This window comes from Mastacembelus armatus, chromosome 1 (genome assembly GCF_900324485.2).
Source record: "Mastacembelus armatus chromosome 1, fMasArm1.2, whole genome shotgun sequence".
NCBI classification, from domain to species: Eukaryota; Metazoa; Chordata; class Actinopteri; order Synbranchiformes; family Mastacembelidae; genus Mastacembelus; species Mastacembelus armatus.
In genome coordinates this window covers 2239597-2266053 of record NC_046633.1, presented here as the reverse complement: position 1 = coordinate 2266053, position 26457 = coordinate 2239597, and the positions used below count along the sequence as shown (strand labels likewise).

Here is a 26457-nt window from a genome sequence, read left to right as displayed (position 1 = left end):
CAGACATACTGTATATTGAAAGTATTAACACACCAGCACTTCGAAGTCCTAAAACAATCTTTCAGTGAACAATCAGTGGCTGTGGGTCTTCGCTTCCCTCACTTTCAGCTTTCCTGGAATTTTGTTTATAAGGAGATGCAAAAACAATCACCCTGAGTTAATCCCAGTATACAGTCAAAAACAGTATTTTTCTTTGTGTGTGTGTGTGTGTGACACATACATCCATTAGCATTGTCATTTTTATTGTATACCAAGAAGCTGTGATGATGTAGTCTGTGTCTTGGCTCCATAACACCATCCATTGCTCATGTTATGTTTGCGATTTAGCTGTCACATTGCTATAACTCAGGTTCTGGTTACAGCGTTACTAGTCGTACTCTTTCATAATCACTGCTAATAAAAGTATTCACAATTTGATACTATATATATATGTTCTCATGTATAATTATATTATATTTTTATAAAGTATAATTGTTTAGAGTGGTACTTCATAACGAGAACAAGGCTAAGCTAATGACATCCAACGTAACCAGATTTTTGGGTTCATTTATCTAAATTATCCCAACCAAGAAAGCAGACAGAGAGAGGGACAGAGTGACAGAGACCGACAGGCAGGCAGAGTCCTTTATTGGTTTAATAGCGATGTTCCATAACAACTAATAGGAAATCAAGATGCATCTAAAAGGTAGCATTTCAAATCTGAAGCATTGAGACAAGGACAATCCTTAATTACCCAAAGCCTCTTCATGCAAAACTGTAAAAACTAAATTGTCAGTGTTTACATTATTGTTATCATCATCAGAGCCTCTGCTGTTGTGTTGCAGTATCCTGGGGATGCACATCTTTGGGTGCAAGTTCAGTCTCAAGACAGAAACTGGTGACACAGTACCAGACAGGAAGAACTTTGACTCCCTGCTCTGGGCCATCGTGACTGTTTTCCAGGTAATCGACATACCACACTTTGGATGGCATGTACCCAAACACACTAACGTACGACTCTGCATGTCTATATATGCAGATGATTAACCTCCTGTATGTGTGTATCTTTCTATGTATTTCTCTCAGATTCTGACCCAGGAGGACTGGAACGTAGTTTTGTACAATGGTATGGCAGCCACCTCACCACTTGCTGCTCTTTACTTTGTGGCCCTCATGACCTTTGGAAACTATGTCCTCTTCAACCTCCTTGTGGCCATCTTGGTCGAAGGCTTTCAGGCAGAGGTAAAGGAGCTCGTGGCCAAGTACACGTGCCTTTAAACTGTATTATGTCAATTACTTTTCATAATAAATGTATGTCTGCAGTTTAATCTAGAAATTTATGATTGGGGTTTATTGATTAGTATCCTTTTCAACTATTAATTAGTTCAACCTGCATCAGGAAAGGTGGAAATATTTTAAATTATCAGTGACATGTTTTGCACTTTAACATCAATCAATAAACTCTGGTGAATCAACAAGCACTTACCTCAAAATAATTTAGTAATTCTGTCCAAATGCAATGCAAAATGTCTAATATTGATGAAATGAATCATTATTTACTAAACCAAGGCTTGAAAATTGATTGGCCATCTTAACTGACATTTTTCCAGTAATTTCCCCCAAATATATTTAATTGTTTATCAAACCTTGTAAACTGATGGTGTCAAAAAATGTTTTTTGTGGCCTCTGATTTACATAAACGTTCAAATGTTGATGGCTCTTCTTTGTTTAGCCTGTCTCCCTCCATCCATCCATTCTTGCATACTCTGCATGACATCCTTTTCTATGGACAGCTGACATCCATCTGTCAGAAATTTAACCCTTGGTAGATACCAGCTCAAATGATCTTGGGCTCTTGTGTCCTGTTGGGGGTATTTTCCAGTGTAAAATAGATAGACCCTGCATTTGGACATATCCTTGAGTATTAAAGTGTAATACAATTGACTATTGACTGTTGTCTGTATGCATATACTGTAAATGGTCTGCATATACTGTATACTGGTCATGATATGTATTAGAGGCTGCATCAGCAGTCAGAACATAATATTGATGGATAAAACACAACAGTGTAATTTCTGAAGCCATTACTCTGTGGAATACAATGGAAAATGATGCTGTCAGTCTGCCGCCAGGTGTCAAACTCAGGCATATTACTGGTAAATTGTAGTGAGGTTGAGTAACCCAGTTAAGTTTTCCTACACAGATCAAAGCATTTCTATATTCATGGCATGTAGCTGCGTGTGGAGGGGAAACATTGACACAAATCACTAGACTCTGACTGATCTTTCTGAAATGCCAGAACTTAACACAGCTATCAGTCTTTCACTCTCTTTGCCTTTCATTCTCGTCCTTCCCGTGCTCTCTCACCTTCCTCTGCTCATTCGCACCGTGTCTACTACTGTTACACACTAGAGCCAATTTCCTCAGGATTTTCTTCATTGTGAAGACTGAGTGGGAAATCCCACTGGTTTTAACCAAACCTGTGGTGTTACTAGTGTAATGTGTTAATTGTTTTAGGGTTTTGCTGATTTAGTCAAAAGGCACAACACAGATCCGAGCCATCCCGGTAACATCAAATGTTCAATAGTTGGTGGATGGAGCAGAGTCTGGTATTGCTGTTGAAGCAAAGTTCCTGATTCCACAAAATCTGGGAAATCGATTCTGCACTTTTTGCTTATGAGACCTGTGTAAAAGCCTCTTCCCCTTCCCCTTTCTACCTTCTTCTTCTTCTTTGTTTCTTATCCCTTTCTCTCCAGGGTGATGCCAATCGTTCTTATTCAGACGATGACCATTCCTCTTCTAACTTTGATGAGAGTGAGAAACGTGACTCCATAAAGTTGTCTGGTGAGCTGACAGTGTGGGCTTATGACTGCTGCTGGGACTACTGGGAGTACTGGGAATTACAGAAAATTCCCCTCAGATGTCCTTACTAAACCATAAACCATTAAGCTAGATTTAACTTATTAAAGTATGACTTAAATCCCATTCCTAATGGGCATAATTCTGTGAATTGTGAGTGTCTTAAGTTTTATTCACCACTAACCCAACAATTCAAATGGCAGATTTTCACGTCCATGTCAAAACGGAACGTTCCTGACAATCGGCTTGTGTCCCACATTCAAGCTGCTGTGTTTGTTTTGCTGTGAGGCTTATTCTAGAAAAGGCTGGATATGCACAACCCAAAAACCAAAAGTAAGACAGAACTATGTGCCAAAGTCTTACAAACAACACAAAGAATAGCCAACAGTCTTGAAATATGAATGAGCTCTGTCTTTATTCACAACTCACAATGATCCCCTTCCAGCCTTTCATCAGTAGACCAGCAAACAACGCGGTTTAGAGAAGATTAAACATGAGATCAGAAACTGAGGAAAGCGCTTCTGTACAGTATGTGTGGGCTACTGCTGCAGAGGAGATGTGATCTCTGCAATGCAGTGTAAGCAAAAGAGTCTGCAGTCTGTTCCTTCACAGATGGAAAGACAACAAGGTGTTTTGCTATCTGTCCACTTACAGAGGCATCAACGGTTGTTTGGCTGTGGCTTTTGTCGAGTGGGTGGGCAGACTTTTTATTCTCTGCCTTTCTCATAATTTACCTTTTGTTTCTATTCTGTCTTAAGAAGCCTGGGAAGTGAGTTAAGGGCTATATTTACTGTTTTTCTTTGCAAACCCACATTCACCCATGACATATGTTGGCATCATTAATACCAATATTTTCTACAATAACTGGAATTAACCCATACATAGTGAAATATTATTTAGTGTTATCAGGATCAGCAGATTTCTAGATCTACATTTTTTGACTGGCACAAGCTTTAAAATACCAGAATTCAGTGCTTTTAATCCACTCGAATGGCTGCACTAAGCTTTGCTAAAGTATACGATTTCCAAAATTATTTAGACTTTCCCCAGGCCTCTGTAAGCTTGACATTTTTCCTCTTTTCTCGTTTAAAAATGTCTAACTGTGTTATTGTGGCTACAGCACACAGGTGATTGAAGCCTGTTGCCAGGAGGTTGTCAAATGTCATTCTGGAAAATGTAGGAAATCACTACATGAAATAGAGGTAGACTGTTATGCTTGAAAGGAAGTGGGTGAACAAAAATAAAATGCAAGAATTAACTAAAAAAGACGTAAAACTAAAAGAAAGACACGTTATTCATTCTCAATAGGGACCAAATGGATAGTACAGGACATTCAGTTCTTTCTTTTCAACATCCTCCAGATCCAAGGATCTGCACCTTGACCCCCAATGGCCATCTGGAACTGGATGCTCCTTCAGCTCCCAGGGGATCTTACTCTTCAGAGAGGCGAAGTTTCACCATTGAGTCCAGAAAAAGCAGCGTGATGAGCTTGGGCAAGAGTAGCCTGGAGAGACGCTCCCTCTCACTGGTACTCAACCCTACACTTCCATATTCATGCACACACATGGAAGGATCAGTTAATCATTGTGAATCTGCACTATACAATAAATCACATGTGTACTTTGCATTACTGTTCACTATTTTCCAACAATTTGTCAACTCTGTAAACCATATCCAGCTTTGTAGAGGGATGAATGGATTTCTCTCCCTGTATACCAGAGAGACCTGGGTTCAATTCATGTCAGTATAAAATTAAATCTGTTTCTGGCATCAGAAATTTGGAATCCACTACTGTAAACGTTTCATTTTACCCATTAGGAAAACATGATTTGCATTAGATCCAGAAAGTAATTTGCAGATAAATCAAACACAGACGACAAACAGAGTAAAAACAGATTTTATAAAATTGGTGGCTTTTTAGATACAGAGTTTGGTGGTGGATTTGACTGAATGTCAGACTTTTCCCAACTGAATTTCATCAACAATCTTTACTGATTTGCATTCAGCTAGAATGTAACTAAATTAAAAACATTAAAATGACTTTTGATTACACAAAAAAATGTGTAAATATATTATATAATGACACAGAAGAAGAACATGCACAGGAAATGCAGGTTTTGTGCCACATCCAATATCACATTATTCAAATCAGATCATTTTTGCACTCTGTATTTAACATGAAAACATATAGACTAGATCATATGTGCATATTCTGTCGATTCTACAACACACACACGCTGCTTCTTAGGCGAAAGACATTAAAACAGATCTACAAGGTTTGTCTCAGCATCCAGTTGCCATGGAAACTTCTATTGACTGACTGTTCCTGTCTCGTGTTTATCCACAGAGATCCGGAGAGAGGTATAGAGGAAGAGAATGACAGGGATAAATCTAGAGGGGAAACTGAACAGAGATGTGGGGAGAGACAGGAGGGTGATGCAGTGACAGGATTATAGAACTGAGTGAAAAGCTGAGAGATGATAAGCTGTAGTTCAGCAACACACTTACCTCAGAGGTTATAATAATATTAAACACTGTGGTTGCGGGAGATTGTCTTCACTCTGCTGTCTCCTCCTCTTGTCTCAGCACGCCAACTTTAATTATATCGGAAAGTAGCAGTCACATCACTCTATCAAAAGTAATAAGCAGTTGTTTGTGGAAAGTTTTGTGCTGTTTACTGAAGTATTGAAGTTTTAACTGCAAGTTTTACCAGATGATGTGACTGTTTCCTCCTCTTTGATGAAAGCACATTTTGAGCTATGAATCGATTGCATATGTTAGATGGTTTATTTGTGTCACTGTCTTATGCGATATATGGTATAATGTGGAGTGAACACGCTCTGCAGTGCATTAGTAGCAGTTGTTGTCAGAGGTTTATGCGTCATAATGTGGAACAAATTGCCTTGACAGTAATATTTGGTGTCTAACAAACAAAGCGTACCTCTGGAATGATCTGCACTGCAGTCCTGTATGGACAATGAATGTGTGTGATGTTTAACATCTAGCATTCGTCACTACAGTCTCTACAGTGATGGATGCATTTTACGTTATATGGCACAGGCTTTGACTGGTGACATTGAACACCAGTACTTTAGGTCTAATTAGGTCTGTCATGCAGAGAGGATTTGACACGTGGACGCAAACACAACTGGTTATGTTACTCTAACTGGAACTGGCACCTGGTTGTTTGCGTATTAAACTTGATGACAGCCTACTGAGACCACCGTCATCTCACTTTGAAAAGGCCAGTTTAGATTTCATTTGTTCGGCTATGATTGACCTTCAGTAATAGGGCCTCTCTTTTTTCCACTGATGACGCTTCACCTTCATACAGTACATAAGCACCTGCTGTATACCTATTGACCTTAGAGAGCAGTGGGAGTTACTGTACAGTGAGTTCCTTGCTCAAGAGCTTGACTGGTTTATGTGGTCCCTTACACAGTAGTGCTGGGAGTGAATTTATAGAGTAATCTCTAACACTGAAATACAGTGAGCTTTACACAAGATCTGGAGTGGCATTTACAGTCCAATTCCGCACATTAACATCAAGTGGAAAAAACTGACTAGTTCAACACTAAAGCAAATTGACTTTTCTAACAGTGACATATATTCATCTGTTTTGTAGACTTTGATAACTGTCAGATCACTGTCCACTGCTGTGGTTGGGGTTTTTGGTTCCCCAGTAATTACTATGAACTGCTTTGTTTCTCTTGCAGCGCCACGGTCGCAGTTCCAACTACCACAACTGGGGTCGCCCTTTCCATCCACACTCTGCATGGAGCCGCAGGTAGACAATTAGTTTTATTTTCAGACACTGTCAGTGACTGCCTTAATGATTTCTTAATACATTGATTAAGTCTTACGAAACTATAGGAAAACATCAAATCCTGCCCATTGTGTTATGCTCTTAATGACTAGATTAATGACCTAATGAGCAACACCCTCCAGGTTTCATAATTGACATGGGGGATAAGAACCACCTGGCGCCATTAAACAATTTTCCTCTTGCAATCATCATAAAAATCTAATATGACTAATATGAAGTGCTTTTAAGGCTTGGCCGTGACTTTTAAAAAAAACCTTCTTAAGTTCTTAAACCAGAAAAGAAAAATTTCACTTATTGCTGTTGATCTTAAAAACAAAGGTGACATATTTTGTGATGCATACAGTATTATTATTAAAACTGTGTGTCCAGTGGAAAGTAATATTACATACTCTCTGTCTCTCCTGTTTCACAGATACATTTTCTCTCTGTCTCTCTTTCACTGCCTCACTCTTACCTGTAACTTAATGTCTTTGTTTTCTGTGCAGTTTCTCTTCTTTCCTCGCTGTTGCCCTTCAGACTCACCCTACCAGCTTCACACCACTAATGTTATTATTTAAGTGCAGTTTCCTCTATGTCAACAGAAATTTACAGTTTCATGGACATACTGTACACATTTAAAGCTCAGTTTCTTTCTTAATCTAAAGTTTAATACAGGTGCATCCACACCTTTCACCCAATCAGAATCCAGATTCTTCAGTGGATGTGCTATCATAAATATTTAATACACAGAATAATGTTGATTATGTCTTTATTGGTCCTTTATATATAATGGCCACGAATTTTAAAAAGGCCTAACTAATGGTAGTTTTAATCTCTTGTGCCTGCAGGTCTAGCTCAAACAGCCTGGGCCGGAGGAGCTATGGGTTTGGTGGGGCTCCTCTGGTGGGAGGCAGCCTTCGTGTGCACAGTAGCCGCTCACCCCACTCCTACACCTATGCTGCAGAGCAGGAGTCTCTTCTCTCCCACCCATCCCACTCTCATCATCCTCTACCACCTAATCATCTACCTCCACGCCCACTGTTTCTCTCCAGACACTTTGCTGGAAGGAGGGACCGACGGGCTCTCTCCTTGGAGCTCCCAGAGCTGCTACGGGCATGTGGACAGGCCACAGGCCTGCCCCCTGTCCACCCAGATCCCACGAGAAGAACTGGGTCTGGGCCTGGGGGATCCATCACTGGAGGGTCTGGGGCTGGTAGTGGTTTAGGAGTGGACCACCGAGACTGTAATGGCAAGGCACCAGGTCCCCACACCCGACTGATGGCTGAGGTTTTTCCTCAAGTCAATGCCCGCAAGGACAGAACAGACCTTGATGATGAGACGGACTATGTAAGTGGCATGGATCTTCATTAAGTATCACTGGTTCCTCCTTTACTCACCAGTTTTACTCAATAAAGAGAAAATGTTATAAAAGCAACATAGAAATAAATATCCATCACCTCTTACAATGGGTTTTAGGAGAGACGCTACAAGAGCAGTTTTTACTATTGTTGTTTATGACAAACAGCTCCACTCAGGGATACTGCTAGTCGTACACTAGATAAATATGAAACTATTCATTAGTTCTAAAAAAAATGCCAGGGTGATGCTCAAAACTCAAACAAAACATAATCATTATGGGGGTTGGTTTAGTAGTGTGTTCTAACCTCTGCAGTAACTTTTCTGTGACTTTTTGAACTTTGCAGGGTTTTCAGAAATCACCTAAAGCTATCTGTTGAATATGTTCAACTGCTTTCATTGTGTTTACAGAACACTGCTGCAATATACAGTTATCTATTTTAACAGGTTAGCAAAATTAACATCACACTACCATTCTTCTCTTCTCCATCCTCTCTCCTCCAGAGCCTGTGCTTCCGTATCCAGAAGATGATGGAGGTGTACAAGCCAGACTGGTGTGAAACCAGAGAGGAGTGGTCTGTGTACCTGTTCTCCCCTCAGAACAAGTGAGGGCAACTTAGACATTTCCCTTGAATAAACAACAGTCCTATATACCCACCAGACCTCCATGTCTTGTGTGGTGCAACATGACCTAAACCCCTAAAAGTCCTTCTAAAACAACATACAGGAAACAACTGTACTTGAAATGTTTAAAGGAACTGAAAACCTTTGACACCTTCTGCCATAATACATGAATAAATTATGTTGCATAGTTGTTGCAGCTCTGTCCTCATATGGTGCAAGAACACAGAGCTCCATGGTGAAACCAATTGTCTGTTTGTATGGAGAAACCTGCTGTCTTGTGGTTTCACAAACGGCTTGTTAAGACGATGCCACTGTGTTTCCTCCTAAACAGACTGTTATTGACTCTGGGGTCCAAGTTATGTCTGTGTGTGTTTGTGTTATGTTTTCCATCATCTTTCATTTCATTGCTGGTAGAAACTCCCATGAAAACAACATGAAAAAAAAAAAATCACTCATCCACTCGTTCACGCCCCCGATTCCCTGCGTGCTGATAGCCACTTAAGGAAAGCCAGGCCCTAGGGCTGTGTGTTGGCATCCTGGCAAGTGCCATCTGTCAAGCAAGGGCTGTGTGCATGTTGGCGTGTGTACAACTGTTAGGCCATATCTGCAATTGTATGTTCGTGAATGTGTTTGTGGATGACATTGCATATGTGCTTGTGGGAGCGTGGGAGCATATGTGCGTATTTGCCGTGTTTGTGCCTCAGTGATCTGTATATGTGTGGAAGCATATGTGTGTGTTTGCTCTAACAAGTGCACCTAAGCAGAATTAAAGTGAGGAATTCAGACAAATAAACAAACTGCGAAACATCAGAAGTCGTGTCGCAGGCGCAATATGTGCCTACGCCAGCACAGCCGCTGGTCATGATCGATATCCGGGGACAGGGTTGCCAGATTTGAATCAATAGATAAAGCGACTGAGTTGCCAGGCTTGGAGGAAGAACAGTCCGATTAGCACATTGATTTCCTCACCCAGAGAGCAGGTGCAGCAGTAGGTATATTCTGTTCCCTTTTTAGCTGGCTGGTGAGATGAGATGTATGGCTGCTTCACACAGGAGCTGCTTACTGCCTGCACTGGCATCCAAAGCTGATAGTTCAAAATGTCATGTAGTCCTTGGTAAGTCTATGCTGTGTCTTCATAGGTCAGTGCCATCCTTTTCAAATGCAAAGGCAGTGAGGTAAACCAGTGGTGCAAAGTAACGCTGCAAGTTAAATACAGCTTATTAACAGAACCTACACTGGCTACCATGATGCTTGTTTAGTGTGCAGTGTTGCTGCTTCCCTTTTAGTTGGGTTAAAGATGTTGTTGGCCACTTGAGACACAATGAATGGAAGAGTCTCATAAGCATGAAGAAGTTGTGTGTTCTCCCCACATTTGCTCTAGATTAATGTTATCATTCGAGGCTTTCAGTAAATGAATTACTGCAGAATAACTGATGTCATCAGTAAACTAAGGCCACATTATATTGAAAAAGGATTGAAAAGCCTTAAGTGGCTGGAATATCAAAAAATGACCAACTAGGCTTTTCACAAGCAACATTTTTCTTATGTCTTACTATTTAACCTTTAACCTATCACCCTTTTCCCTCTATGCTTCTCTGTTTCAATCTTGTTAGGTTCAGACTGCTCTGCCAGTCTATTATCGCCCATAAGCTTTTCGACTACGTGGTGCTGGCCTTTATCTTTCTCAACTGCATCACAGTGGCACTGGAGAGACCAAAGATTTTGCAAGGCAGCCTGGTAAGAACCATGTTCCTTCTTAAAAGTTGTCTCTGTGTGTAAAAACTGGCTGGTGTTGTGGAACTGCTCCAGATGGGGTGCCTTTTAATTGTCCAGCAGATTTTTATTTATTTCTTTTTTTAATGTTGATGAATTTACACACTGCTGGGTTTAAACATGAAGTAAGACAATGATCAAACCTGGGACCTGTTCTATTTACCTTGTACCTGTAACCTTTGGGACATACCATCCATCACCACATGTCCTTCTGTTGCTACGCAGATGACACACAACTGTACGTGCCATGTAAACCTCCCGACATTAGAAAACTGGGCAAAAAGAAAGAAACAGTATTAATAGTATAACCATTTCAGACTAATACTTATTATAACGTACACAAGTTTTTGGTTGTTAAGAAAAAACTATAAATGATTTATAAACAGGCAATTATTTAAATTTACTGCAAAATCCCACTTTGCATTCATTGCTTCCAGCTCTCTCTGGATTCTGGCATCAGACCACATTTTCAAGTGTACCCATTATTGAATGGTAGGCACTTTTCAGAAAGCAACAACATCTAATTTTAATTTAACTGGAAAACACTGACAAATCAAGTCTGTGAACTTTTTCTGAGCATACAGCAAAGTCAAGGTTCTGACTGTGGTTTTTCCATTCAGTGTTGAGCTACCAGGTGAAAACTAAACTTTCTTTAAAAGCGTTTCTGTTTCTGCCATTTAATTTTGTTTCTTTTAATTCTCATTTTCCTCTTTTATCCTTAAACTCTTTCATTCCGCTTATTGTACTTCTCTCCCTTTGTTACAGGAACGACTGTTTCTCACTATTTCGAACTACATCTTTACTGCCATCTTTGTTGCAGAGATGACTGTCAAGGTAAAATCCCTTTCTGTTTTCTCTCCCTCTTGTCTTGACCTAGTGTCTCATCTGATCTTCTTCCTCTCCTCTTTCCCTCTACGTTCGTCCACTTATGTCGCCTGCTTTCTTTTATTAAATGTCCTCCTCCCTACTTGTCTTATGTCTTCATGTATTTTACTTTCTCCGGTCCTTTCTCTACTCTTCACTCTCCCTTTCTGTCACTTCTTCTATTTTCCATTCTTCCATATCTCTCATCTGCTTTCACCTCCAGTTGTTATTCTCCTCTCACAGCTCCTCCATCCTCCCCTTATCCTCCTTTTCTTTTCTTGACAACTCTGCAACTCGTGCTTTAATCAGTTGCACATGTCCCATTCGAGATGGGCAGTTAGATAATGAAGTTAATTAGAAGGTTATTGCTCTTCAGCTGGTCTTTAGCTACTCTCCCTTTGAAAAATACATAGACAAACACACACACACATTCACTTACTTTTTCCAATCAATAACCTGTTGTCAAGAAGATAGAGCATTGTGCATTACTGCAGCCCTTCTGTTGATTGCAACACTCATATTTTCACTTGCTTTAACTTATTTGTGTTCAACTGGGTAATTCTGTCTTCAGTCTTGTATTTGTTTCTCATAACTCTCTCTACTATTTTGTTCTTTTATTTATATTTTAATCAGTGAAGCTCAGTTGCTATCACTCCTTCCACTGTTACATTGGCACACAGTGTTCCCAGCACTCTCCTGCAACTCATTTTATTAGCTAATTTACTGTGTAGCAGTCACCGTACGGTAGTTCTAGCTTTAACTCACCATTGAGTCAAAGTCGCTTGTTACATTATTCAGTAATGACGTATTCATTGTGTCAGGGGATTAATAGTTCCAGATTTGCACTCCAAATTCTTTTCCAGTTGTGTTTATAGAAAGCATAACATCTCATACACACACATACCTACACACTCATTTGTCTTAATATTACTCGACAGCATTTATTTTGTAAGCTATAACAAATATATTAACATTATCACTGAAAAGACCTTATTTAGTGGAGCCGTAATATTCTCAGTGGCATCGGCTGAAATTGGTGTGAGGACTGGAAGGTAAAGAAAACACATTTACCTTCTGAACCATATTAAGTTATACAACGGGGTAAAACTTCAAACCGGAGATCTTTGTGTTCATAATAAATCACATGCTCACTTCATGTAGTGAGTGGACAGCTGTGTGCAGAAAAAAACAAATTCATATGAACACTTGGCTGCAACACTATGAATGTATTCCAAGAAAGTTTGAAAAAGTGTGTTGTTATCGTGGAATTTGAACTAACTTGCAGTGCTTTAGCGTGCTCTCTCTCTCTCACTCGCTCTCTTTCCATATATACATATGTGTGTGTGTGTGTGTGTGTGTGTGTGTGTGTGTGTGTGTTTTTTCTTTCATTAATTTCAGACTAACACAGACTTTTTTTTTTCTCTATATCTCATCAAAATTCCATCAACATTCCCGTCCTCTCTCTTCCGATTCTTTGTTACTCCTAATCTGTTGTTCCCGGTTGGCCAGTCGGATCTCTCCAAGGAGCACTAATTAAACAGCCACGATAATTAATCAAGAGTTTCCTTCCCAGGACGCACTCCATCCCCAAGGCAGTCCGTTCTCATCTCCAGTTGATGCTCACACACAAATAGACCAGTACTTGAGCAGTGGTGATCAGTGTAAACAGTGTTACCTGCACAGAGTGAATCTGACCTTGAACATCAGGCTAATTAGAAACAGGGATGGAGTGTAGGTTATCCACGTACCCTGCCCCTGTTTCTCACATATCCATACACTCGCATTAACACACATACGCTTGTTCAGAGTTGATCCGCTCTTGTCACTCTGCGTCTTTTGCCTGCCAACTCATCAGACTGTTAAAAGATCTAAGCAGACCTGACAGACTGAATTTCATACAAGCATTTTAACAGCTATTCTGTTGCACTACTCTCTGGGCGTATACTGCCATCAGACCCAGTTTAAAGCTACAGTCTTTTTGCCATAGAGACATACTTAATCCTTTGTTTACCTCTGTCAGGTGATCCGTTTCTTCCCCCTGCCATGAAATAGCATCTACAATAGCTTGCGGCTAAAGCAGAACTTGCACATACTGTAACATCCTCAAAAATGTGGTGTTGTGTCAGTGAGAAATTAGAGTGTTGCCCTCAAAGCATCTTTCTTTAAAACTGCTTCGTACCACTTTCGGGGGAGCTTAGTAAGAGAAGCTGTGTTCAAAATGTTGTGTGAGATTTTGCTTTTTAGCTCTAAGTAGCATTAGTGAGCAAATTTATCAGTACATGTTAAGATTTCAGCCTGTATTCCCAGGGTAGACACAGTGAATGCTATTTACTAAAAAGCATTCCCAAAAAAGTTCACAGCTCATGTTAGCTGGTTAGAACGCCTGCATTACATTAATAAGAAAAATGTATTTCTGTCCATATTGTTTCATCTTTAAAAGACATCATCACAATACACTGTGTATTTCTATCTCGTCCACATTGTTCAGTATTTCTTCATTTCTTTTTATTTTCAGTCTTTCTTTACATTGAAAAACCAGCTCCTACAATAGTTCTGGGTTAGTGTTTCCTGACAACAGCTGGCAAGCGTGCATCTGCTGTCACTGCTCACTGTGACTCTCTGTGGTGACAGCCTTAGTATTTGTTCCAAGATGGGATCTGCTGTCAGAGGTTTCCAGCACAGAAAAGCATAGAGTTTTATGCAAGCATTTCTAGATTTTAGGCTCATGGTAAAGCTACACTGAGGGTCACTGTTTATCCTTCCTTCGACAGCTTTTGGTCAGTACTAACCACTGCAGACCAGGAACACCCAACAAGATCTGTAGTTTGGGATATGCTCTGACCCAGTGATGTAGCCACCACACTTTGGCCCCCTGCTTCCAACACATCAACCTTGAGGACTTAATGTTCCCTTGCTGCTTAATATACCCAACACACTGGCAGGTGCCACAGTAACAAGATAATCAGTGTTATTCACTTTATCTGTGGTCATAATGTTATGGCTGATCGGTGTCTATTATCTCAAGAGGTGCTGCGTTGGCACAGTTTCAGATGAGGACATATATATATATATATATATATATAACTTTGCTCAGTTCAGTAACTGCAGAAATGTAAGAAAACATTCAGACTCCACCACTTTTTACACACTTTGAAGTGTAGTAGATTTCATTTTAAATGGTTACAGCTAATTCAAAGGTAGAACAGGTGTAAATGAAAAGTTAGGTGAAACATGAGAAGTTTTAGAGGTGGTGAGGTCGGAGGAAAGTTGCATGGCAGATACTTGCATACAGAATCATCACACCAACCGAGTGTGGTCACCTGCTGAAGGACTTAATTTATTACCTGTTTATTCTTTCAGTCACTCCAGCACACTCTTCCAGACCAAAGTTTCACACAGCATAAGAGAAGCACTACGTAACAACAATTATAATATAATAATAGCATCGTAGCATTGTAGACTTAATTTTAAAAGGATGAAATTGCAGTTTTTTGCACACTGTCATTATGGATTACTCTCAGTAATCCATGATGACAGACCAGCTTTGTACACCTGGGTTAGGGCAGTTTATCCCCTTCTTCCTGTGAGATCCTCTCAACCTCTGTCAGATTGGAAGTAACTGACTGGGAACTGTCTCTTGTGGTGTTTTCTGTAAAACAAGGCAGATGAGCCTGCTGTGTTTTGCATGTCCTGTTTTGACATGACAGCCACACTGAGCTGTATTTGCCTTGAGAATAGCTAGCGGGTGTCAAATGGTGGTGATGATGTGTGCAAACATCTGCCATGCAACTTTACTTCCAACCCCGCAGACTTTTCTCAAAACTTCATGCTTTTTTTCTTTTAGCCTCTTCTTCCCTTCTCCTACACCTCCAGACTTCTGCCTCTCATTGTTCCCACTGATCGCTCTCATTGTTAACCCTCCCCCCTCACGTCACGTCACCCACGTCTTCTCTTCTGTGTAGAAGATTCCCCTCCTTCCTTGCCGGTTCAGTCCCCATTAGGACTCACGTACTGAGCGAGACCTCCCTACATCTGTAGCTACAAGGTGACAGACTATAAACCATAGCCAAAAAAGGTCCAGTCACAACAACTCCCACCTCATCTATATTTTGGCACGAGTGGCCGGACAGCTTGTGAGTCAAGAGTGGAGGAGTGTCTGATTTAAGAGGATTTGGGGCAGACTGCTGAAGTGGCACAGTGTAATGTCAGCCAAAATAGTGTATAACTGAAATATAAACTGAGTGAAGTCTTTCCTTAAATTATTCTTCTTATGTTTTTTACAGACATTTTGAGGTACAGTATATTCAGCAGCACTCAGTGCCAGTGTCAAATTGGTTAACTGCACAAACTAATCCACAGGTTTTTGTGCTGTGGCTTTAACACTCCAGCGATCATGAATGAAACAGGTTCAAATGTTGATGCCTTGGAGATTTCCCACCACTGACAGGATTACAGTAGTTGTTTTTCCTTCCCCCTCCTCTCTGCATTTCCTTTATTACTCCTTGTCTGTTTTTTCTCATGAGCTTCTCTTGCTCATTTTTTGGATTTAGAAACTGCTGCTCGTCTTTCTCTCCCCCTGTCCTCCTTTCATGAGCTTAGAAGTTTATCTCATTTGATTTCAACGCTTCTCCTTCTCTATTTGGACTTTCATCCCTGTGATTTTTAAAACCCGTCCTCTCACACTTCTGTCAGAGAGTGTGTGGGCATCTGGCGACTAATGCATTACCTGTGTGGGGCTGTCTCTCCCTTCATCTCTCCAGGTGGTGTCCATGGGTCTCTACTTGGGGGAAACAGCCTATCTGAGGAGCAGCTGGAACATTCTTGATGGTTTCCTTGTTTTCGTCTCTCTTATTGACATTGTGGTGTCAATGGCGGGTGGAGCAAAGATCCTGGGGGTGCTCCGTGTTCTCAGATTGCTCCGGACTCTACGGCCCCTCAGGTTAGGAAGCCAGACTGTCGTGTTTCCAGTCTTTGCATGGTTATTGTTTCTTACAGCCAGACGTAAAGAGCAGCAGGCGCAGGAAAGCAGGGGTCATCATGTACTCTGTAGTGGAGCAGATTATTATTATTTATACTGTTCAGTATATGTATAAGTACTTTTCAGCCTGACTTGTACAGGTTTAATCAAGAAGAAAATACCGGTTTTATAGATTATAACTTTATAGTGGTCAGGTAAACATTTACTGATATTTATAGACCAGTATTTCCTCATTTGACTAGTCCTGTCAACCCAAAGGTTATTTTTCCAATGGCTTAACTGTAAAAGATTGAAGAAATATTTATTATTATCACTGCCATTTATAACATTTCTCTCTCTCTCCTCATCTGTCCTCCAGAGTGATCAGCAGGGCTCCAGGGCTGAAGCTGGTAGTTGAGACCCTCATCACCTCCCTCAAACCCATCGGCAACATTGTGCTCATCTGCTGTGCCTTCTTCATCATCTTTGGTATTCTTGGTGTTCAGGTAAACACCAACAAACATGTGAACCCCATGCTGATCATGGCCCTATTACGTTTTTATACACCTGATAATTAAAGTGGATCAAAATATGTTTCTGGGTCACAGTTGTTCTTTTCATCTATCGAGAACAAACAGTAAAACCAAGAAATGGAAAATGAAACATGATTAAACAGCAACAGTGGAGCACATGAGACGAGACAATGAAATCACATTCTCACAGCATGGCTCACAAGGTTAATTAGAGCAGAATCCAACAGGAAGATGTACAAAGGTAACACATCAGCATGCAGAAATCAAAACAGCTGAGGGGTAATTTTCATGCCAAAACAAAGAACAGGCTGAGTTTGGAAGTTTTACTCTCTATCCACAACCATGTCAGTTCTTTATAGGCAACAAAGACTCGACAGGGTATATAAACAGCAAGTTACTGTATATACACTGTCAATCTATGGATCTGATTGGATTGTTTCTACACAAAACAAAGCAAAAATAATCAAATTAAATCTCTCATCAATGAATCTCCTTCACCGCGTCATCAGAAATGGTCCATTAAATGAAAGTGCCTGTCAATAAAAGAAACATCTGCACAACAAGCCATATCGTTAGTATTTTATAGTTTTATCCTGTTGAAAGACAAGTTCATAAGTAATGAGAATGAATAGTGGTCTTAGGTTTGAATTTTCATTCCTTCAGTGCAGTTTTATATTTTCTTTTGCATCTAGCTGTCAGTCCCACCCGTTCTTCCTGCCATCATTTGTTAATCTTATTCTCTTTCCCTGCTGTTGTTCATTATTTTACTCATTCCCTCCTTTGATGTGTTCAATATGATTGATAATTAAAAACATATTTTCTCAGGAGGAAAACCACACTTGATATCCGGTGCTTTTGGAGTCTTTGGTTAGGCTTCAGCCATTAGATCGGCTAATTATGAAATGACTTCAAAAGCTGCGTGAAAAAAGTGGCTACACGAGTGTTGCTTTGGCCTCGTCAGAATTTATCTTTGTGTGCGTCTGTGTGTCATTTCCCTCTTTGTGTGTGCTCTCCCTGCAAGCTCTTCAAAGGCAAGTTCTACTACTGTGTGGGTTTTGATGTGAAGAACATCACTAACAAATCCGACTGTCTGGCTGCCAAGTATCGATGGGTTCACCACAAATACAACTTTGACAACCTTGGGCAGGTACATGTGAGAGAAAAATACTTTAATGAAATCCTGTCTGAATAGTTTCAAACTTAGGAAATCTGTATGTATATACAAGCAATGGCGGAAATACTTCAATTAAAATGGTAAAAACAAAATTAGGACATTACAGGACAGAATTCCTCTTTTACTTCTCCAGAGAAAAAAAAAAAAACTATTACTATTATTACTATTATCTTTAAAATGTATTTTTCCTATCACTGGAACAGTTGTTTCATTAAACCTGACTACAGCAAACTAACAACCACCTAAAACAAAGGATTGAGGACAGTGACTAACTTTGCAGTAGTTTTTGGCATTAAAATAAAATGATTCACTGATAAGCAGTTTGACTCTGATAATACTCAGGAGCATCAATCAATTTAGAACTAAATCAAGTTTTGTTTGGTGTGTGTTTTGTTTTCATGTGTGTGTGTGTGTCCAATCCAGGCTCTAATGTCCCTGTTTGTGTTGGCCTCCAAAGATGGCTGGGTCAACATCATGTATCATGGATTGGATGCAGTGGGGATCGACCAACAGGTAATAGCAGCCATAGAGTGATCAAAAGTACTCTTTCATTACGATCTCTCTAATTTCTGCCAAGTACCGACTAGTCTGCATTGGCAGCAAACTTTTCAGAGTGGCCCAAATACCTGTGGCTGTCTATCCAGTCATATCGACCAGCTGCTTCCTTGCATTCTGATGCCAGATGGGATATAAAATCACTACTTCTGGTCTGGCCCATGATGCTCTCCCAGCTGGATAAGGCCAAAACTCCTCCACAGGGAGGTATCCTGCAGTTTCCTGATCAGTTCACCAAACCAACTCAACTGACACCTATAGAAACAAAGGAGCATTGGCTTTTACTTCAACCTTGTCCCAGATTTTTTTCACTCCTCACCTTCATGTTAACGGATACGGCTGGTAGATTTTTCTAATTTGATAGAGAAGATTTTTAAAGAATTCCAGTGAAAGGCCAAACCAACATTAAATTGATCGTACTGTTATTATCTCTATATCCAGAACCTAATTAAACTTGTTTGTCTGTGCCATACCTCTCCATTGCTGTCTAAAAATGACTAAAAACAGAGCACAATAGAAGTTTGCCCATGATTAAGAGTGTTTTCATATAGATATACATATATTGGCACCTTGATGTGTGATGTACTGTTTCAGAGAAGTTTAGAATTTCAGAAAAAATCTTTTCAACCTCATAAATCATGCACACAATCACACTTGTGATGTCAAAGTCTGATGACAGAATGCAAATGAGTTTTTTAGAAGTGGCTGCAGAGTGAGCAGCTTCTCTTTAGAGCTGGTTTTATTTGAAAATCTATTAGAATCTATTAAAGAGAGTGCATTATTCTGGTGGATTCAGTTTTCCCGCTGCAGGGAGAAACCTCACTGCCATCCAACATGGCACTGAGTGACTAATCCCATTTGCACTCCCCCCTCTACTTTCAGCACTCACTGCTCCTCCAAATTGAAAATCTGACTCTCATCTCCAGTTTTATTGCACCTGAACTTGATTTTTGTTTTGTAATGACTCCCTCCAACGCCTTCATCATCATCCAATCATTCCAATCTTTTTGTCACATTGTCTTTCCTCCCTGCCTTTTCCTCGGTGCCCCTGTCAGCCATTCTGACTGATTGGGTGGCAGGTAGAGTAGCCTGGTTAATTCATTTTTAATATTTTCAATTATTCAAAAATTGGCCTCTGGATGAATACTGCATTATATGCATTTTTCAACAAAATGAATGATCATATATGCATGAATTTATATACGTTTCTAGTTTGCATATAATTGAATTAACATCTACTGTATTCCTGCTTAGCCTGTGCAGGGTCATGGCAACCTTGAGCCTGGTTCATGTTGAACAAGATGCTGAGTCGCACTGTCGTCTGACAAGGTGCTTCACTGGCCAGTCAAAGCCACATTCCTAGCTTAGTTTTTTTTTTTTTTTTTTATGTGAACTGCATTATTAATGATCTGGCAACTCAGAGTCTTGGCACATATCCCAGTCCCTCTCAGGTCCAATTCTCAGTTTTCATCTAATGCTTTTGTTTTCACTGTGGGTCTGGATATTAATAGAAAAGCCTGAGATTTTAAATGATTTTTTGTTTGGTTAGCCCAACATCCAAGCCCAGTGTCACATGGGTCAGGTTATAAAATGGGTTTATTTGGGACATTCACATGGTATCAATTAACAAATCGGACTTACACATCTAACTTAAATGACTCATGCCACTTTATAAATACCTTTCACTGACTGTCATGGATTAAGATGCAGATTCCGCCACCTACCTCCTAACCTGTTTGCCCACTCTGCCATTTGGATCTTACACGTACACTTTCTTTGGTGTTTTTCTTTTTCTAATTACTTCACTCATTTTTGAATGTCTTCATCTGTACATTTTTTTATTTATGGTGTGTATCTTTCATCTCTTTCACCTGATAATCCTTCCATCTCAACACCCTTGTTTCTCAGCTTCCCAGACAAGCTGTTTCTGTTTCTCCTCCCAATGTCTTTCTTCGGTCCTTTAGCCACTGACCAACAACAACCCATGGATGCTGCTCTACTTCATCTCGTTCCTCCTCATCGTCAGCTTCTTCGTCCTGAACATGTTCGTGGGTGTGGTGGTGGAGAATTTCCACAAGTGTCGACAGCACCAGGAGGTGGAGGAGGCCAGACGTCGTGAGGAGAAACGCCAGCGCCGGATGGAAAAGAAGAGAAGAAGTAAGGGAGTCAGGGAAAATGAACGAAGAGAGCAGGAGCAGCAAAAACGTTGTATGTGAAAATGAGAAAGAAAAGGGACAGAGGTAGGAGCAGAGGCTTTGAAGCACAGGAAGGAGAGATGAGAGATGCATAAAGAGGAGAGAGGGATAAGGAAGAGAAATTGGGGTGAAATGAAAAAAGCAATGGAAACGTAAAACGACGAAGGAAAATGATAGATGAAATGAGTCAAGGGATGGGAAGGAAGAGGACAGATGGGAAACATAAACCTCTGGAGAGGTGAAGAGAAGAGCCGGCACAGAGGAAGGAACAGACAATAATAGATTTGGGAAATAGTATTGTCTCAGTGGAGAAATAGAGGAAAGTAGTGACTTAAGGGAGGTGAAGAGAAATATACAGTATACAGGAAATACTACTAAAGTTAAAGTATTCATTTTTTTTATTCATTTCAAAAATAAAATACAATTTAGCAGCATCTTTAATATGGAAATAAGAACTTTGGTTATGATCAAAATAAAATATTTTTAAGACGTCAATTTTGATATTTTATATTACATGTCCTCTATGATATTACTGCAAATGAATCATTATTTCGACTTATTTGAAACTACTTAACCGTGCTCACAGATTTATCAACCTCTTTCTTTTTATTTTAGCTCACAGTTTTACTTCACCTCTGCCTCTTCAGCATTTGCTCTACCCCTCATTGTTCAACCCCTGTGCATAAATGAATCTTACACTGCTTTGCTTTATAAATCAAATATCGCATTCTCTGTTTTCAAGGCCTTATTTCTCTTTTCTTTTGCTCTTTTCCCTCTGGTCCTTCCTTTCACCCCCTCCTGGATTATTTTCCCCTCATTATTCCATTCTCTTTGTGTTTTTTCTCTTTTTCTCCTCATTTTTCTCCTATTTTCCAATTCACTGCCTTCTGCTCCCTTTCCCCCCGACATCTAAACAGGCAACATGTCATTTACATCTATTGATTCTTTTCATCAATCTTTTTATTGCCTTCTCCCTGCCCTCCTTGTTTCATTTTTTTCTTTCTCTAACTGTCTTTGCTTGTTTCTCTCTCCAGAGGCCCAGAAGTTGCCCTACTATGCATCCTATGGTCATGCCCGTCTGGCTATCCATGGTCTGTGCACCAGCCACTACCTGGATTTAGTCATCACTTTCATCATCTGCATCAATGTTATCACAATGTCTCTGGAGCACTACAGCCAGCCACAGGTGACCACATGACTTGGTGGAGATGGGGGGGTGTGGGCAACATACCTGTCAGCACTCCCGTTTTTCCCAGGAGTCTCCCGTATTTCACACGTCTCCTGCCCCGTTCCCATTTCGTTATTTCTCCTGGGAAACTCCTGTAATTTGTCGGCCAAACCTCATTATATGAAGAACCACATCAATATGTTATTACAAGGTTGTCCAGCCGCCAGATCTTGTAAGAAACGCATCCCACTCACGCAATCACACAACCTGGCAACCTGCAACCTGCAACCCAGTTGTGCTGTTGATATCTGCCCAGATAGCAAAGCAAACATCCAAATTTAAGAACAGCTGGGTGGAAGAATTTATTCTCATATCTTGAAGTCAAATTTCCAATGCCCACGACATTTGCAAAGTGTGTCGCACTGATTATATTATTGGACATGGTGGAGACAAATGACATTATTCAGCACATTAAGTCACAACGGCACAATCGCACAGCAGAGGCACAGAAGGGCACAGCCACCATTTCCACCTTCATCACTAAAGGGTTTTAAAATTTGTACTAATAATAAAAATAAGTGCAAAGAAATATAAATGTAAACCACCTTAAAACACTATTGTAAGTTTAGCACAGGGCTGTGCAAATATGTGCTCATGAACTTCACTTCGCTCTGACAAAGTGTAGACTTTGTATTTTGTTATTTGGGAAAATGTGGAAAGATAAAAGAACAAAGTCACATCATAAAAAAAAATGTACAGATGAAGACATTCAAAAATGAGTGAAGCAATTAGAAAAAGAAATAAAGAAAAACACCAAACGTAGTGGACGTGTAAGATCCAGTTGTAGACTTTGACTTCACTCGATGGGGATTTTGAGAATGAAAAAAGAAAATAATTAAATTTTTTTTAAAAGATCAAAAACATGTTTCTTCATGTAATGATTTAAGTGTTTCCTCTACATGCTTCATTTAAATCTGTCCCAGAGCAAGATTCAAAAAACGGTTGAATTTTACTTTGCTTAGTAAAAATGTTGGTGAAGTTAAAGAAACTGGCAATTTTCTGTTTCTTACTTTTCTTGCTGACAACCAGATGGAAAGATTGATGCCACTTTCATATCACAATAAATCTACATATAGCTTATCCTGACATAAAGTGTGGAAACAGCTAGCCATAGCCAGTCCAATAATCTGCAGGATTTATGATATTATGGTTCCTTTGGGATTTGTTTGACTTTGTAGTTTATTTACTATAACTAAACTTAATTATTTGAAGTGACTACTATGGATGCTATTATTATTATTGTCATTAAACATACATAGCATATATTTTTGTTCTTCCTCAATTTAGCAGCAATTGTTGTGATAATAAGGTCTAATTATGGGCATTGAATATTACAAGCGTTTAATTCCTGTAGTCCTTTTTTGCCTGAGTCTTTAATACTAGTGTTGTCTGTTCCTCCCTAGAGTCTGACATAATTCTGTTGTCTCAATTAAGCTCTTTTCTATTAAAAGAGATTCATTGGCAAGATACTTTTCACACTGACAAAACAGATTCACTGAGCATCATCTGTCGTCCTTACTTTTATATTAATTTCTCTCTTCCTGTCTCAGCTAATACGAACCTTATTTTGTTGCCATGAAAACACTAAACAATAAATCAGTTTCCAGTATCTTAGTGGCAGGGCCCTATGCTATAAACCTCGATAGAACAAAGGGTGTTTCATGAAAATATTGCTGCTATGATCAGATTTAAAGAGGTAATCATCTGTTACCTCTGCTGTCTTTTTATTTCTAACCTCTGTCTGTGTTTAACCTCTGTTTCTCTTTCAGTCTCTGGAGACTGCACTGAAGTACTGCAACTACTTCTTTACCTCCACCTTTGTGATTGAGGCGTCTCTGAAACTGGTGGCTTTTGGGTTTCGACGCTTCTTCAAGGACAGGTACAAAAAAACAGAAGCTGCTAACACATTAGCATTAACTGCCTCTGCAGCAGGACAACTCCTGCACGTTCAACGAACCTGCACGTAACATGTCACCTTCTTAAATATCTTAGAGAAGGTGTGTACTTCTTGCCATGAGGATCGAATTGCTTGCGGTAGCTGCCTCTGACTCTTGGTGGATGCTAAAGGTGTCGAGCCTTTAGTATTGATGAGTATGCTGAAGGCAAAGCTGGGTGTTTCTGTCTTGTGACTGTAACCTACTGTATGTTTGAGCACTCACTGACAAAACTTGCACCTTCACTCTCATGTCCTAGAAATCATGTTTTTATGTCTGCGACTAGGGTTTGTATTCTTGGTGCATATGATAGAATAAATTTATTTCATCAAAGAAATAACCCCCCCCCCCACATTTTGACAAATATGCAGTGTCCTACTATTCCTAAATAAATTAGTGATGACAGATTCAGATGTTAAACCACTGGTTGTAAAAATAACTCATAAATAAAAGCACTGCTTTTGCCGTGTATTAGCCTGAATAAATGGCTCACATTGAGGCCCTGCAGGTGCGGAAACTCTTTTGAATTTTAATATATTTCACTATCTACAGCCAACACCTTAACAATCCAGTGAGGATTCTCTCTCAGCCATGTGTACAGGTCTGTGGAGCAGCTGTGGTGGTGTTGGTGAATATAATTTGAAATGCCCTACTATGTAGATGTTATTATTGCAGCTTCTGATCCATTTTAGAAGTGTGTGTGTGCTGGAATAAATTGCTGTTGAATATTTCTGTTACTCCCCCCTCCTTTTTTTTTTTTGTTGCTATTTTAATGTTTTTTTGTCTGTGTTGCAGTTTCTGTCTCTTCTGTCTGTCTCTTCCTCATTCTTTCTTTATCTGTAAGTAAACAGAAGCATTTCTAGTCGCATCATTATTCCTTATGTACTGTTCCTTCTGTCCTTCAATTTAATTTACATTGCTCTGCCTTCCCCCTCCTATATGTTTTTGGAAAACACTGGCTTCATTGGCCAACCCCATTTTGAGTGTGTTTACACACTGTGTATCTAATGTGTGCCAGTTCTGCTCCTCTGGAACTCAGATATTATCTAGACACATTAAATGTGGAGGAACATACCCCCCGCAGCTGTTTTTGCAGCAAAATTTGTTAAAAATAAAAAAAAATAAAAAATAGGAATGCGTATTTAAGGAAGAGGAACTGTGGTTGGATCTCCTGCCCTCATTGCTCAGATATAGGGTTGGACCAAAGGTTTGAGATAGGCATGCAGTTTTTTCTCTCTCTCCTTTTTGCATGGCCACTTTCTTACAGTGCAGCCCTGGGGTCAGCTGAAACCAGAGTTAGACTCCTCTAAAAGGTTGCATCGACTTAGAGTTTAAAGATAAACCCTGTGGTGCAGCTGTTTCTCAGCAGATAGAATGGGTTTTCCATTAATCTCCACTGATCCCCAGCCTCCTCCTGTCCCCAGTGTCGAAGTGGCCTTTAGTGAGACAGAGAACCTTCATGGTTAGTCCAGTGACTTGCATGTTAGCTCACTGCTAGTGTATGTATTAATGGGTGAATGAGACACAAAGCTGTTAAACAAAATATGAAGAATGCTTCATTTCTTTTATCTAGAGGGCTGCACCAAAGTTGTACAATGACCATAAATTAATATAGCTTAATAAATCTATTATTATTATTATCCACTGTGTTCACAAATATTCCTACATGATGCTGATTAGATCATTCAAAATGACTTAACTCCAGCTGTGCTCACTGACATCTGCTGAGCTGTACATTTTGAAGCTTAGGCTTAGTAATTCAGCTTCTTGACCGTTAAACATCTGCACTGGTTAAAAACCTGAATATTAATTAGCATTAGTGGAGCAGAGATCACATTTACTGTTCTCGGATGGTCAGTGGATCACATCATCCACTTTCAGGATTAGCATCAACAGCCAGATTCAGAAGCATGCAGGTTGTTTTCCAGCCCTGAAATAACAAACAGGAAGTAATGTTTCTGACGCTACAAGGCTTGCAATGGTGTCAAGCGTTCTGCTAGTATTAACATGCATATTCATGAGAGGAGCAGGCCTTCAGGTAGTGGTGGGCTGTTGCCCATTCTTCTGCCAAGTCAGTTGAGGGAGAATCATGCAAATTATGCATAAAGTTGATGTTTACATTAATATTCATTGAAAAATTAACATAACACAGAACCTGATGTGTGCAGCCATGATGTCCTGAGCAACGTGCCAAGCTAAGACTTCAGATCCACGCTCATTCGCCCTTACTTCGCTCACATTCTACAGATTATAGAAGATTGAAAACCCATTGTGTGCGTCTGTGTGTGTAGGTGGAATCAGTTGGACCTGGCCATTGTGCTCCTGTCAGTGATGGGCATCACCTTGGAGGAGATTGAGATCAACGCTTCACTTCCCATCAACCCCACCATCATCCGGATCATGAGAGTGCTCAGAATAGCACGAGGTACTAATATTTTTTCTGAGATAAGCGCTGTCACACCAAGATTACATGTGGTTTATTTTCTTTATTAACTCCAGCAGATGGATCCAGAACTGATAACTGATGCAAAAATGGGAAACTAAGAGGCGATTAAAATTCATTAGTAAGAACATCATTGCTGTAAAAGACTGAATGTGACAATGTTGTTATAATGAGAGAA

General features: G+C 39.9%; 1 protein-coding gene across 1 annotated transcript in view; it reads left to right on the top strand.

Annotated features, from left to right (window-relative positions):
• The window catches only part of cacna1ib (calcium voltage-gated channel subunit alpha1 Ib), a 109536-nt gene that overhangs the window by 63647 nt on the left and 19432 nt on the right, over window positions 1-26457 (top strand). Inside the window, exons 12-28 of the mRNA XM_026303208.1 lie at window positions 825-942; window positions 1066-1221; window positions 2736-2823; window positions 4200-4366; window positions 6555-6625; window positions 7492-7990; window positions 8504-8604; window positions 10237-10360; window positions 11162-11230; window positions 16021-16199; window positions 16597-16723; window positions 17772-17897; window positions 18348-18437; window positions 20444-20636; window positions 21709-21860; window positions 23672-23781; window positions 26128-26261. Of these exons, the coding sequence (XP_026158993.1) occupies window positions 825-942; window positions 1066-1221; window positions 2736-2823; window positions 4200-4366; window positions 6555-6625; window positions 7492-7990; window positions 8504-8604; window positions 10237-10360; window positions 11162-11230; window positions 16021-16199; window positions 16597-16723; window positions 17772-17897; window positions 18348-18437; window positions 20444-20636; window positions 21709-21860; window positions 23672-23781; window positions 26128-26261 (2504 nt within the window). The remainder of the gene's footprint in view (window positions 1-824; window positions 943-1065; window positions 1222-2735; window positions 2824-4199; window positions 4367-6554; window positions 6626-7491; window positions 7991-8503; window positions 8605-10236; window positions 10361-11161; window positions 11231-16020; window positions 16200-16596; window positions 16724-17771; window positions 17898-18347; window positions 18438-20443; window positions 20637-21708; window positions 21861-23671; window positions 23782-26127; window positions 26262-26457) is intronic.